Here is a 14,923-nt window from a genome sequence, read left to right as displayed (position 1 = left end):
GGACCTGTCATTATTCAAGGTTGTATAAACCCTAAACAAGGTGGAAGAGAGGCTTTAGAACCTGATTTGGGTTAAGGTCAAGGGATGGAATTGAACCATTCTGCTCTAGACATAATGTCATTTTTCACCTTGGCGCCTTCAAAATTAATCCAAGGTGATATATAAAAAGAAATATTTTTTCTTAATTTGAGGTAGTTTAGTGCCTTTATTGTCCAAACTTCTTTAACTTCATTTTTATAAACTTTTCATCCTAAAAATTTGCTCTTTTCTCATTTGTTTCTTTTTCACAAGTTCATTGCTTAGTGCCCATTTGAAAGTGGTTTTCATGTAAAGTGTTTTTAAGCTATAGTGCTTTAGCTGGAGAATCAATTAAGCTATGTTTGGGTCTGGAAAATTTGAAGGAAAATGCGAAAGGGAAAAATAGAAGGAAAAAATAATATATTTAAATTCAATAAATTATTTTTATATATTACTTTAAACCCATTTCACTTGTTTTAATTTTTCTATATAAAAATTAATTAATTTAAAAATGCATAAATTTCAATTGATTTCAATTATATATATATTTTTTAGTATTTTTCAGGAACAAAACATAGCCTTAGTACTTTGATATAGAACAATTAAGTATTTGAGAATAGTTTTAATATTAAAATACATAACAAAAAATAAGTTTAAAAAAATACATAAATCACTTCAAGCCATTTTTTTAGATTTTTAAAAGAAATTTTTGAAATTTATTTAGAAAAATACGTCTAAGTCATGGTAAACATTTTTTATCATATCAAAATAACTCTCAAACATACTGTTAGGTTTTATTACTAAATATCTTTAATACTTAAAAATAAGAATAAAGTATTTTAGGTTAATAAAATTCATAATAAATTATCTTCTAAGTCACTAAATATTAAATTTTTGAGTTTATTACACACTTTCTTAATCATTTTCTTTCTTCCATTTTTTGTTAGTCACAACTTTTGTCATCCCTCTTGCTTGCCTAATCCTTGAATTAACTAATGCCCTACACTGAAACTTAGAGCATTTTCAACCTATGTAGATGTAAACAGATCCGAATGTGAGTGAATTGAGAAACGCCCTAAAATGTTGAAGTGAGCTACTTCCACTTCATTTGGCCCTTTCCAATTCCATCATTGTTATGTTTTTTAATATGTAGAAATAAGAATAGAATTTATTGAATCATAATAATTGAGTTGAAAGTAAGATTAGGGAAGACCATAATTGAGTTGGATTATCTTTTTCGTAGGTTTGACCTTTCCCACTATCTATGTATAGAATAATTGTTCTAAGAATTGTAAAGTTTATTTAGTTGGATTGGGAGGGAATTCAAGTCATTATTCCCACATTTTCTCTTACACAGTTAATTCAATTTTATTCGCCCGTTGATATATGACATGTTCATATTAATTCATTTTCATATGACATCATCTCATTGTCACGTATATGGATGACATGTTCACATTAATTCATTTTCATATGACATCATTTCATTGTTGTATGCACACGATACCATCTCATTGGTCTGCATACACGTGACATCAATTTATTGGTTCATTACACATCGCTTAATTGGTCCATATACATGTGATGTCAACCTATTGTTTCATTACATGTCTAATTAGTTTAAAATAACAATCTATTATAAATAAAACTAAAAGATATTGATTTGAAAGGATCAAAAAATCATTGAAGATTACCTCATTTTCTCTTTATTTCAACCTTTGTGAAATTAGTCATCTTCAAACCATAAATTCAATTGCATCTTCATAAGGTATGATCATAGTGCAAAAGTATTTTTAAAATAAATATTTAGATTTTATTACTTCAATAATCTCTCATTGTATTTCATCAAACAATCACGCCTAAGCTAAGCAAGTTTGATAAATTGCTTTACTAAATACTCACATAGCCTCAAACGATCCCTTTGTGAATTTTTTTTACATGATGTGTTATTGATTTAGTCAATGAAGTAAATAGCCGAACAAAGAATTTTTATATTTCATCCTCAAATTTTTTTACAATTTAGGGTTTTTCCCCATTTTCTTAAGAAAATTTGTGGAAAAAAAAAAGGTATGAATCTTGGGTTTTTATTATGGTAAAATTTAATTTATTTGTTACAGGGCACTAGATGAACCTAGAAATAAAAAAAATAAATAAAAAAAATAAAAAATCTCCAAATATATATTTCGAAATACGTTACAAACTACATTACAAGAAAGAAATAAAAAAATTGAGGAAAGTTTTGAATACATATTGGATTGAAAAGTAACTCAGTTAATGTGGTATCAATTGCTGAGAATCAAAAGGAAAGTTATTAATTTGAATTTGATTTGAAAATTAAAACCAAATCAACTAAGTTTGAGTTACATGTTAAGAAGTTTATTATATTAAAAATAAATTGTAAATCACACTCTAAATACTTAATTTTTTTTCGGAATTTTCATTCCTGACAAACAGAATCCAGGGTTTTTGAAGGGCTCAAGAAAACACCTTCATCATTTCTTCTGACAAGTTTTCTTGGGAGTGTTGGGTCTCTGAAATCCAAGGTTTTTCTTGGGTTTAAGTTCAACCAATCTGCAACTGCTGTTTGGAGTTCCGTACTCGGTCCTGGTTGACCCAGATTCTCGTTTCTTTCTCCATGCCTTCTTCTCCGCAGCGTCCAGAAATGGAGTCTGACCAGCCCTCTGCAGAGCCGGTGAAGAGTCCGAGAGGCAGACCCAAAAAGAATGGCTCCAAATCCTCGGGAATGGCGTCTCAGCCGCTGCAGTTGATGGCGCTGAAACGGCGCAGAGGCCGGCCAGTTGGGTCTGGGTGGAGGCAAAAGTTGGGTAAATTTTCTTCTGTCTCTATCATCTTTCATTCAGGGGCTCGATGATTTTCTGATACATACAATGATGGTTTTGATTCCTGCATTTTCTCTTGGTTTGGTAGAGGGGGAAACCGAGGGAAATGGGATGAAAATTGCTTTGCTTTGCCGGCAGTTCGATAAATATTGGTGGGTACTGTTTGGCCGTTATAAATAAAGAAAAGAAAATTGATGATTGTTGGGGTTGGATTATCTCAAAAAAAATAAACTAAATATAATTAAAATTAACCAAAAATAAGTATTTTAAAATTATTTAATTTTAATAAAAATAAATTTAAAATAACATATAAAAATAATTTATTATATTTAAACATATACTTTATTTTTCCTCACTTTCTCCCTAACCAAACATGACCTTTTAACATCTTCCCATGTTTTCTTGGTATAGTGAATTAGGATACTTAAATTTTGTGATGAGTGGGACAAGTGGGAATGTCATGGAAAATATTAAATATGTGTTGTGTTTGCATGAAAGGTATGGCTTGGTCATGATAATGTAAATAAGATATATATATATATATATATATTATGATCATAATTTTTAGGAATATTAAATCTATTTACTTTTTATTTCATTAAAAAATGACTTAAAATTGATAACTATCATATAAAAATTTTTATATAAAATGTAAAATCGATAAGGCATGCTTAGATACACTTCTTGTTTTTTTTTTTTTTTTTTTAAATCCTATTATAAGTATAAATTTATCTTATATCCTTAAAAATTATTTTTTCAAATTTTTTAAAAATATATTTTTTTTATAAAATGTAAAATTGATAAAGCTTGTTTGGATACATTGGTTTTTTTTTTAAGAAGAAAATTTTATATAAAAAGTAAAAATTCTTGTATAAAAAGTATATACTTATATTATATCCTTAAAAATTACTTTCCAAATTTTTAAAATTTAAGATACTAATTTTTTTAATTAGTTTCTAAAAATCATTACATTTTCAATGTAAGTTTCTAAGAATTGTTGTATTTTATATAGACCCTAAATAGAAAATGTATCCAAATGCATATTAACTTATTTATTTAATTATCAAAATAATTATTTATATTATATTTTATTTCTTAGTTTTCTTTTTTAATTAAAATGAATAATTAACCTTTATTATTTAATTATGAAAATTTATTTATTTATTTTACTATCTACGAGCATAATCATTCCCATTTTGTGTAACAAATATTATATTTTTATTTAAACAACCACAAACTCATCATTATCAAATTTATAGATTTAAAACTAACCTCGTATTTTTCGCATGCATTATAACCGCTTTTTATATTTTTTAAAATTGTTTTTTTGAAAATTGTTGAGGGTCCTTAACATGACATCCTCCTTTTTACACATGATAAATTTTTAGTTAGACCACTTAGGACATCGATAAGACACCGAGAAAGACTAATGTCCAATTATTTATCTTTCAACTTCTCATATGAAGAGGGAATTCCAATTTTGGTTGATTTGATAAGGTTATGATTGGTTCTCAAAAGTATTATGGAAAGAAATAAATATATATATTAGAATATGTTTGGTTCTAGAAAATGCAAGAGAAAGAATATGGGGAGAAAAAATAAAATAAAATAAAAGTTAATAAATTATTTTTTATTTATTATTTTAAACTCATTTTATTTATTTTAACTTATTGATATAAAAATTAAATAATTTAAAAATATATAAGTTTTTAACTAGCTTTAATTATATTTGATTTTCTTTGGTATTTTTTTTATATGACAACTCAACATATGAAAAAATCATTTTTCTAAGGTTATGTTTGGTTCTCAAAAACTACCAAAGAAAAAAAATTATTAAGGAAAATGATTTTATCATATTTGGTTTCATTATAAAAAATAAAAAATAAAAATATTAAAATTAGTTTAAAATTTATATATTTTAAAGTTATTTAATTTTTGTATAATAGAGGAAAATAAGTAAAATGAATTTGAAGAAACATATAAAAATAATTCATTGATTTTAAATCTATTTTTTATTTTCTTTATACTTTTTTTCTATATTTTATTTCTCTTGCAATTTTCTTCAAATTATTTGAAAACCAAACATAACTTTAGCATTTTTTTTTTCCTTAATAATTTTGGAGAACCAAATAAAAAATACTGACGGAAATTAAATATAATTAAAATTAGTTAAAAACTTATACCTTTTTAAATTATTTAATTTTTACATCAAAAAATAAAAATAGGTGAAATAAATTTGAAATAATATATAAAAATAATTTATTACTTTTAAATTTATTTTTTATTTTTCTTTCCTTCCAAATTCCTCACTATTTTCTTTGGGTCGCATTATTCCTCAAATTTTCCGGGATCAAGCATAGCCTAAAGAAACATGGACACAAAGCATGTACCAATCCCCTTTACTCTGCAACTCAAAACAGGAACTCTATAACTGATTAAGTGCTGTATCTGATATGGTGATTGAACCTTCATGGGTTTGCTTCTGAGTCCATTGTATTTTTTGATATCTATGTAATGTAGCCAAGTCTAACTTCTTTTTCTTCTTATTCTGCTTCCTCTTCCAGCCAAAAGAGAAGTAGAAATGGGAAACGATCATCTGGTTTCTCCGTGTGGCCATGAAGATGGGTGTAGTGGCAGCCCAATCCAACAGCAAAGCCTGATCATGGATGTGCCCTTTCTTAAGAAGGTGTATCCCTCTGATGACATCTCAAATATGAGTGGAAGCAACTGTGCCAACGACACAAAGACGGTAAAAGTAGGCTCTTACTTCGTGAATCCAAGCCTGTCTATGACACTGCAAGCCATCATCAACAAGCATGGCGACGTTGCAAAGGATTGCCAGCTCGAATCAGATTACATGCGGACGCCTGTTTTAGAAGGCATATGTAAGGTTGTTCAGGATCTTCAAAACATCCAATTCAATGAGCTCAAACAGCATCACTTGAAATCCTTCTATTCTGCTGTAAAAGACGCTGAACGCGTGAACTTGAATGTAAAGTGGCTTCATCAGCGACTTGATGAACTGGTTCAGGCAGTGAATTCGATGAACCTCAAAGATTCAAAGAGAAAGAGCATGCAGAGGGTGGAATCTATAAAGAAAGCTTTGGAGTTGAAGAAGGTTGAGATGGAGGAAATTCAATCTAAAATTCAAGAATTGGAAGGGCAGCTTGCATCAGAGACATTGGAGGAGGAAATACTGAACATCACCGTCACTAACATTACATCTAAATACGAGTTTTTCGAACACAAGTGTCTGACTGATGGGTTGCTTTAGATCTTCCTCTGTAATGCCCTCTCCCTTTATGCATCTCCAACACACACACACACTCACTGCCTCTGCAAATATGGGTTGCTTTAGAATCTATAAGGGATAATTTCCTTGCTACCATAGATAGGTTGCTTCCAAGTTTTCATAACGAAAGAGTAGGCCAAGCTTCGTTCAATCTGTTGATATTAAACCCCCAGTTGTTCACCTTTTTGCAGATGGAGTATGGAAGCAGAGCTATGGATGAGCTAGAGCTGTAGTCATCACCTACCTGAAGGATGGAAGTGCATCAATCTCCACCTTTTGAAGAAGGAAGGCAAATTTTTTGGTATTTTTGGAGTGGAGCTCCTCCAATCTTACTAATCAAATCTATATGGATCATGCTCCTTCAGCCTATGGGCGAGGAGTGGCAGAATTCAGCCCTTCTTGTTTGGTATAGTTGTGTTGGATTAATAGGCTTGTTTGTGTAACATATGAATGTTCAAACCCGTTTTCTCATGTTGGCTCCTTTCTGAAAAGAAAAAATTCTTTATATTGCCTACCACTTTAGCTGTCCATAACAGCTTCATTCCAATGTCTTTCTTATAATGGAATAGCTTCCCAAAGTATTCATAGATGAACAGGAGGTTCTAGACAGAGTCACCAACCATCAAATAAATTGCACACTGGTGGTGGGAGCATCTCAAATTAGTACATATCCAAAAACGGGTCCAATCAAAAAATGTCACATATACATTTTCGAAGTTATGCTTTATACCTTACTCTAATCTTATTATTTTATCTTGATTTCATTTTTTTATATCTTGATCTCGAATCACACGAGGCTTTTATTAAGCACCAAATCAATAGTCTTGAATTATTGGGGAGTTGTTTGGGGTCTCCCAACAGATTGCAAAGAATATTTTGAAGAATATTCAGATTCATTTGTCCTTCAAGAACTATTTGAGAATCTCTCTTGGCACTCAATTTAAACCCAATTTTTGAAGCATACCCAAGTTGGCAAAAGAGAAGTTGAAAGTAGTCTAGGCATGAGAGAAGTTGAAAGTAGTCTGGGCATGTAAATAAATTGAAAGTGGGAACTTTAATTTAATTTAATTAATTAATTTATTTTGATATAGGATATGTAATTTGATGATGATTTTCAACTGCCCGTTAAAGGTTTGATCTTTATCTTTCATTATCTGAATAGAATGAAAGTCCAACTTTGGGAGAATCCACAAGTCCCAACTTCCAAGGCAAGAACTATTTCTCGGCTAAACGACGTCGTTTATAGATGTAGGATGACGCCACCTGCCCTCGTGTTCGGCAAAATGTCTCTTTTCTTTATATTTTTTTTGCCTTTTCTTTTTTCTTTTGCTGTTTGAATTTTGTTTGCTTCTCGCCATAATCCACGACACTACGCTTTTCTCTCTCTCACTCTCACTGTTTCCATCTTAAAGCAAACTCATCGCAAAGTCTTTGTGCAATATGTATAGATGTAAAGGGAGAAAAAGAAGTGGGCTCACTGCCCTAAGAAATAGCAAACTGATAAGGACATGTTTGGTAGGGCACACATAGGACTGTCACTCCTCCAATGGCATCACTCTGGAGTACTGCTACTATTATACTCTCCTTTCTCCCCTAGTCAGAAACTCTCACCCCAACCCCAAACTCACTCCCCAAACAATAAAGAAAGAGGACTTCTCTTTTTCCACCTTTAATTCAAAAGCCCTCCCCATTTTTCTATTCACTTCTTTGTCCTTTTCCCACCTCTTTCACACCTCTTCCACTTCCCACTCCCATTTCCCCATCTGGGTTTTTCCTTTTTTTTTTCTTCTGCTCTCTTTTGATGAACCTAACGTCGGTTTTTAGGGCTTCAGCATTGGTTTGTTCTCCATTGTAGTCTGGGTTTGACTGTTTTTGTTTTTGTTTCTTTTTTCATTATAAGCTGTTACACATTTAGAGCAAAACCCTTGTTAAACCCTAGTTTTTGGAAATTTCTATTAGGTGTGTTTTCTGGCTGTCTCTGGTTCTCCTGCGGTTTGGGGTTTGAGATAGAGGGGTCTCAAGCTGGAGTATTTTCTTTGTTTAACATTTAAGGAAAAGGTATTCTGAAACCCTAGTTTGGAATTTCTCTTTGTGTTTTTGCCTTAGGGTGGTTTATGGATTCATTGGTTCTTTTGTAGATTTAGGGTTAGAGAGGCTTTGAGAATAAGGGTATTTTTTTTCTTTTCTTTTTTTGGGAGTGGCTATTTTTACTTAGTAAATGCATGGATGGAAGAGAAGCCATGGCCTTATCTGGGTCACCACCATATTATATACATAGAGGGGTTGTTGGGTCTGCTTCATTGTCTGGGTCTGGTATACACTCCGGGGGGTTACATGCACCGCCTGGGTTCAGGCCCTTATCAAACCCTGGGATTCCAGTTCAATCGAATGTTAGAAACAATTCCGTTGGACAGACATTTTCAGTAGATCATTCACAGACCAATTTTCCTCATGGGTTTAACATGGCTGTGCCCTCTGGAGTACCACCGGCTGAGCCCGTAAAGAGGAAAAGAGGGAGACCCCGGAAATATGGTCCCGATGGGAATGTGTCTTTGGGACTGTCTCCCATGTCTGCTCGTCCTTCACTTGGATCTGGGTCGGTTACCCCGACCCAGAAACGGGGTAGGGGTCGGCCACCTGGTACTGGAAGGAAGCAACAATTGGCTACTCTTGGTAATTTTTCTTATTGAATCTAACCTTGTTTTGTATGTCCCAGTATTAATTAGGTAATTAATTATATGAATATCTGTTCTCTAGAATTATTTTCGTGGTTGTTCTATAGTCATAACGCATCATGCATATTCTACATTGTCCATGGGGCAATGCAGGATTCTAACATCAGCTTGAACTGATTAATTATATTCCATTCAATACTATGTGTACCATGATGTTACTTCTGGTTGCTAATTTTTCTTCATGTATTGATAATTTTTGTCAACCCATCATCCGCCTATTCACTGGATTTCATTCATATTCCAGGGACCAACTCTGGTCAGTTTTGTTATTCTTCTGAAATTCCATTGTTTAAGATTGTTAATCATGAGTGTTTACATTCTGCATAATCCGAATATTTTGTAAGCCTACTCAGTAGTTGTGGAAACACAAAGAAATAGTATGACTATTTCGTAAACTAATTAGTGGTTGTGAGATTCAGGTGATTATATGGAAGGCAATGGCAATGGCTTCTAGAGTGGAACATGATTCATGCTTGCTATAGCAAAAAGCAATAATATGAACATGTTCTAAACCTACTCAGAAGTTTTCAAACTTGGGTGATCAAATAGAAGTCAATTGCAATGACTTCTTGAGTAGAACTTGTTTCATGCTTGCTATAAAGATTTCTGGTGGTCTCCATTTGATCTTTAGAGTGGTGATACCAGGAAAGGAAAGAGGGATGCCTTATATATATGTGTGTGTGTGTATTTACATATTTATATATATGTGCCTTATATAATGGATGTTGTTTATTATACATTTACTTTGGATTTTAAATGTTACTGGTTTCTGCTAGGTGAATGGATGAACAGTTCTGCTGGACTAGCTTTTGCACCACATGTCATCAGCATGGCGGTTGGAGAGGTATGCCATATACCAACTGATTTGTGGTCAGTAAGTTTATTGTGTAGATTGAGTGTATATTGGAGTTATTGAGTTGATTTATGAAGACATAAACAACTTGATGCCGGATGGATTTGTAAGCAGTATTAAAAAAAAAAAAAAAAAGCTTTAATAGGAAGTTGGGCAAAAAAGAGAATGTTGCTACTGAGGATTAAAAACTTCAGTTTTACTAGCCCTGAAATGGCTCTGCCTAGAACTTGATGTAAATTTGCTAGTTATATAGTTTGATGAACTTTCATGCTTTGATAAAGTTTTCTAAATAAATCCTATAGAGAAAAATGTTGTATGTCATGCTCAAAGGCATGATTGCCTTTTGATATGATTGTGTTTGCATTCTTTTTCAGGACATTGCAACAAGAATATTATCATTTTCACAACAAAGGCCAAGGGCTCTGTGCATTTTGTCAGCCAGTGGTACGGTCTCTGCAGTAACTTTACGTCAGCCTACATCTTCCAGTGGCACTGTTACATATGAGGTTGAAACTCCTAATCTCTCTCTCTCTGTTTGTTTCTTTCCTGCCTCTCCCCCGTCCTTCCCAACAATCTCTTGGTATTTTCAGAATAAGTTATAAAGCCTTGCCTTCTCTGCGAAACTCTTATCTGAATCCTTAAGAATTTTTGTCCTGAAATTTGTACATGAAGGCCGCTGTTGTTTCCGTTTGCATTAACCGGTAATATTTAATGGTACTTTGGGGTGCTTTTTTGCTGTTTCTCTTTTTAATACATGTTTTGTTTTTACTTATAAAAAAAAAAGACTAGTAATATTTAATGAACTGATACTGTTTAACAACTAATTGAGCTAGACTTAGCGTGCGCTCCCTTTCATATGTACTCTTTCAAGAGTTTCTCTGCTTGTTTATAAAAAAAAAAACAACTAAATGAGCGTAATGCAATTGTTGTCCATGCATTCTGGTAGATCATGGCTAGTGATGCCATGTTTATGTCATTCCACAATCCAGGAATGTTATAGGCTAACACTACTGGCCAGGTACCACCACATTTTTCAATGTCTATGTGTAAATTGTGAATATGTAAGATTATAAGAAAACTGATTAATATGGTACCGGGCTAAGTATGCATGGAGTTATGACAAAACTGATTAAAATGCAACTAAACTTCAGGTGTACAAATGTGATTATTGTAAGACATAAATGAAACAAAACCCCATAGAATAGCTTGTTCCACTTGAATGATTTAAAAGGGGGAGTGTCTGAGGGGTTTTAATTGAGACCAGGCTTAGATAACTGTTGATTCATTTCAATTTGTTGACTCCTTAAGGTTAGATTTAGGCTAGGGTCTGCAGATTATGTTAGTATTTAGGAATTGGAGTTGACCTTTTGGGTTTGTAATTTTCTGAGGAGAAATGGATTTTTGGTTCAAGGTTGTGCTTGAGTTTAGGATTTGAGTAGAGGGTGAATGATTATTGTGCTTAGCTGGGCCTCTTGAGTTTGAATCTCCTTTTAGTCCAGGAGCAAAGTTAGTGGATCAGCAATAGGTCCACCTATGGTTATTTACCATGGGTGCTGTGAGGATTAATTAATGAATAAGACTACTTTGATTATGTGATTAAATAGAAATTGGGGCTCTGGGGAATTGTGGGTGACAAAGAATAATGGGTTAGGCTTTTAATGAGAACGGTTGCATTCTATGGCTAGTTTGCATAAATGGAGAGGTGACGGCGCTTGAGACAATCAAAGATGGCTAAGAAGAGATGATGGCTCCAGGGATAATAAAGATGGTTCAGGTCAATTGGTTTCTGGTTTTGATGATACTGGTGGTTGTTGTTACCCAATGATGAAGGTGAAAGCAGAATGGTCGATTTTGGTGAGTGAAAGTTTGGCCAAGTGTTTACCTTGTGGTCTCTTTAGGTAGAAACAAGGATTCTTAAGGTGGCTTTCAGATGATTTAAGGGATGGATTGCTGTAAGTAAGGTTGCAAGTTGGGACCGATCAACTTGAGAACAAATCCAACCTAATCAGCTTTAAGTTATTTGGTTTAGTTCTCTGCTGTGGGTCTAGTGACTCTAGTCCAATAACAGGTTAATAATAATGAGATATCGGGGTTGGGTGTCTCTGGTTACAGTGAGAAGAGAGAGTTGCCATCCCACATGGACAATAAAATTAAAACATTCCTCTCCTTTTCTTTGTAAAGAAATTAAAAAAATTACTTTTTTTGACTGCTATGTCTTCATTTCATGGCACCAATGTAGTTATTTCCATGCTTAAGAAGGTTGGTATCACTTTGTGCATTTTGTCTTTTTACAGGCCATGCTTTATTGGTTTTTCAATCATTGCATTGATATTCTAAATTATTTGTAATCTTGTGTTATCTGCTTTAATTATGCTGGCTAGTATGCAATTTTGCTTGCTATTATATTATGCTCCTTGGCTCTATCTTCCTTTCAGCTTGTTATTATTTTCTTTGATTTTCATATATGGCTAGTTTTGATTAGCTCATGCATGCTAGTCTAATTATAGGATTATGTTTGCTGTTGTTTCATGTATGCTAGATTTGTTTTAATAAATATGCTCATTTAGCTTGTCATGTTTCCTGCATGCTTAATTGATGTTTCTTGTTTTACTTGGTTAATTGTTTATCCCTCATGCATTTTAGGTATTCTTGCATTTTGTTATTTGAATCCATCTTTTTTGCACCTTGTATCCTTGGAGATACCCTCCTTCACTCCCTTGTGCCATAAGTAATTGGGGTAGTTTAATGTTATTAAACTATCAATTTGACTCAAAAGCTAGTCTGTTAGGTAATTAACCAACAATATGTGTCAAGCCAACTTTGGCTAAAGCATTGCTATCCTGCCTGAAAGGCATCTTGGTTTGGGCTTGCACATAGGCTCAATAAATGCAGAAAATAAATAAGTGGTGAGGTTTGAATTTATGAACTCCTGATATAAGGGCTCTAATACCATGTTAATTATCAATTAACCCGAAAGCTAGGTTTGGTATATATTGTTGGTTCATTACCTAATAACTTAAGTTTTTGGGTCAAATTAGTAGTTTAACAGATATGAAATGACATTAAGCGTTTATCTGTTAGTGGAGTAAAGTAGAGATTACCCTCAGTAGATATGGGGTGATTCACAGCACATTGTGGGCGTCTAACAGCTGCTGTGAGTGGCATAACTGACTCACATGCTCATTCCTGGAGATTGTGAACAATTTACTCTGTTAAGCGTTTGGGAATTTTTTTGGTTCATGTTTCTTCCTAAAACAGGGGGCGGCACCTTTTCCAAGAGCTGTTCAGATCAGCTTAGGATGCGAGATGCAATCCTGATGTTTGATTTGGAAAAGCTTAGACATGCTTTGGATTCGTTTTGGTACTTCTAACCAGTAGGATGCTTTTATCCTTGACTGAAGGATTAATACAATCTAAGCCTTATGTTATTTTTGTGTTTCATCATCCATCTAAAATTAGATTATTAAGAGCTCCCATTAAAGAAAATGTTATTGAGTGGTCTTCCTTTTATATACTTCCCCCTGTATATGCACTTTTCTTTATTAATACAATTCTGCTTACTTGTAAAATGAAACGTCTCATATGATGACACTATAATTCAAAAGAGATCTCCAGACAACACAGGTTGAAAGACAGTCACCATGAAATGAGGAAATCACTTTTGCAACCATTATTCATCTCAAGTATTGGATTGTCCTTTTTGTATTTAATTGTTAAGCATTAGTGTGTATTTCCTTTTTGAGTTTGAGTTGGTCTTGATAGAGGTTATTATTGTTGCCAATACTGATATGGTGAATGATGTCCTCTAAATTTTATTTGATTCTTGATGGAATTTCTTTTCTATTATGGAAGAAACTTTTAGTCTTTTATCTCGGTTTTGCCTTCCCATGTTCTGTTGCTGAGAGAACCCCTTGGGCTTTCTGTCTAGGGCCGTTTCGAGATTTTATGTTTATCAGGTTCGTATTTGCCTGCTGAAACTGGTGGCCCCCGCAACCGAATCGGTGGTATAAGTGTTTCCCTTTGTAGTTCTGATGGTCATGTAATTGGGGGTGGAGTTGGAGGGATGCTTATAGCTGCAAGTCCAGTTCAGGTATATTCTTAACACCTCCGTCATGTGCTTTTTGATGGTAATGTTATCAATTTTTTTTGTCTATTTGATTTGCTATTCACCATTTCTCAAATCTCCAAACTAATGTTCTTGTTGGAGCTTGATTCCAATTTGGGACCATACCCTTTTCTGCTAATATCTTGTTGCAATCAACTAGACATTTTTGCATTGGACCCCGTCAATTTTAGTCGTGTCCAAAAGAAAAATTGTTCATGGTAAAGCAGTTAGGCCTTAAAAATTGCTTGTGTATGATTTTGTGGGCATGCGGTTGTGTTTTTTTGCATGGGAGAGGGGACTTTTTTGGCATTCTTGATCAATGTTGTGGGAGACTGGTGGTTGGTACTTGGGTCATATGAATATCAGGGAAGCCCTGCTTCGAGAGACAGCACCAGTTTTTGATAATTATCACTTGTTGCAGGTGGTAGCGTGTAGCTTTGTTTATGGCGGTTCTAAGACAAAGAACAAAAATGGGGATGAGCCTAAAGGTGATCAAAACTCTGGGCTTCAGCCAAGCGAGTCGGCTGCTCCATCAAGTGTTCCTCTTGGTCAACATTTCGCACCTATTTCAGCAATGGGCATGTGGCCCAGTTCACGACAGGTAGACCTGAGGAACCCCCACACTGATATTGACTTGACACGTGGATGACAATTTGATGGCATTTAGACACGGCACTTCTGTATATACGTGTTGTATATCAATCAATGCTGTAACTCTGAACCCTACTTGTTTGCCCACTGGTAGATAAAAGAGTTTGTGCCAACATATTTTGTAACAGAGGTTATCATTTTTAGGTTCTGGGGTAACAATGGTAACTATATAGAAAATTTTCTGGTAGTTGGGAGGACAAGGTACCATAGTTAATTTTATGTTCAATTTGAACTTAATTTCAAAATGAAATGATTGGGGGTGCTTGACTTTAGGTTTTGAGATTCTGTTGTAACCCTAGTCTCTGGAAATTCTCATTGCAGTTGAATGTGATTTCCCTATATTTCCTCTTGAATAATCGCTTATATCATTCCTTTGAAGCAAGCTTTTACTCTATTTATGCCACTTCTTCAAGTGTATCTTTGAACTAA

General features: G+C 33.6%; 2 protein-coding genes across 2 annotated transcripts; both read left to right on the top strand.

Annotated features, from left to right (window-relative positions):
* The first annotated feature begins 99 nt into the window (after positions 1-99).
* On the top strand, positions 100-6,667 carry LOC117906010. The gene is made up of 4 exons (XM_034818941.1): positions 100-154; positions 2,473-2,843; positions 5,423-6,142; positions 6,342-6,667. The coding sequence occupies exons 2-3, from the start codon at positions 2,654-2,656 to the stop codon at positions 6,130-6,132; spliced, it is 900 nt and encodes a 299-aa protein (XP_034674832.1). The 5' UTR covers positions 100-154; positions 2,473-2,653; the 3' UTR covers positions 6,133-6,142; positions 6,342-6,667.
* Positions 6,668-7,708: 1,041 nt separating this feature from the next.
* Positions 7,709-14,872, top strand: LOC117932223 (AT-hook motif nuclear-localized protein 5). Its single transcript, XM_034853352.1, has 5 exons — positions 7,709-8,823; positions 9,662-9,729; positions 10,113-10,244; positions 13,667-13,828; positions 14,265-14,872. Exons 1-5 carry the CDS (start codon positions 8,373-8,375, stop codon positions 14,490-14,492), a joined length of 1,041 nt encoding a protein of 346 aa, XP_034709243.1. The 5' UTR covers positions 7,709-8,372; the 3' UTR covers positions 14,493-14,872.
* Positions 14,873-14,923: the final 51 nt, after the last annotated feature.

This window comes from Vitis riparia, chromosome 2 (genome assembly GCF_004353265.1).
Source record: "Vitis riparia cultivar Riparia Gloire de Montpellier isolate 1030 chromosome 2, EGFV_Vit.rip_1.0, whole genome shotgun sequence".
Lineage (NCBI taxonomy): Eukaryota > Viridiplantae > Streptophyta > Magnoliopsida > Vitales > Vitaceae > Vitis > Vitis riparia.
The sequence above is the reverse complement of the archived record's forward strand: the minus strand, read 5'-3'. Positions and strand labels throughout refer to the sequence as shown.

What these genes read in the sequence shown, in the direction of transcription:
- LOC117906010 (XM_034818941.1), top strand. Translation starts at nt 2,654, where the DNA reads ATGCCTTCTTCTCCGCAGCGTCCAGAAATGGAGTCTGACCAGCCCTCT. An exon ending in TGGGTGGAGGCAAAAGTTGG is followed by an intron (nt 2,844 to 5,422) that starts GTAAATTTTCTT and finishes TTCCTCTTCCAG; the next exon opens with CCAAAAGAGAAGTAGAAATG.
- LOC117932223 (XM_034853352.1), top strand. Translation starts at nt 8,373, where the DNA reads ATGGATGGAAGAGAAGCCATGGCCTTATCTGGGTCACCACCATATTAT. An exon ending in TCAGCATGGCGGTTGGAGAG is followed by an intron (nt 9,730 to 10,112) that starts GTATGCCATATA and finishes ATTCTTTTTCAG; the next exon opens with GACATTGCAACAAGAATATT. An exon ending in GTGGCACTGTTACATATGAG is followed by an intron (nt 10,245 to 13,666) that starts GTTGAAACTCCT and finishes CTTTCTGTCTAG; the next exon opens with GGCCGTTTCGAGATTTTATG.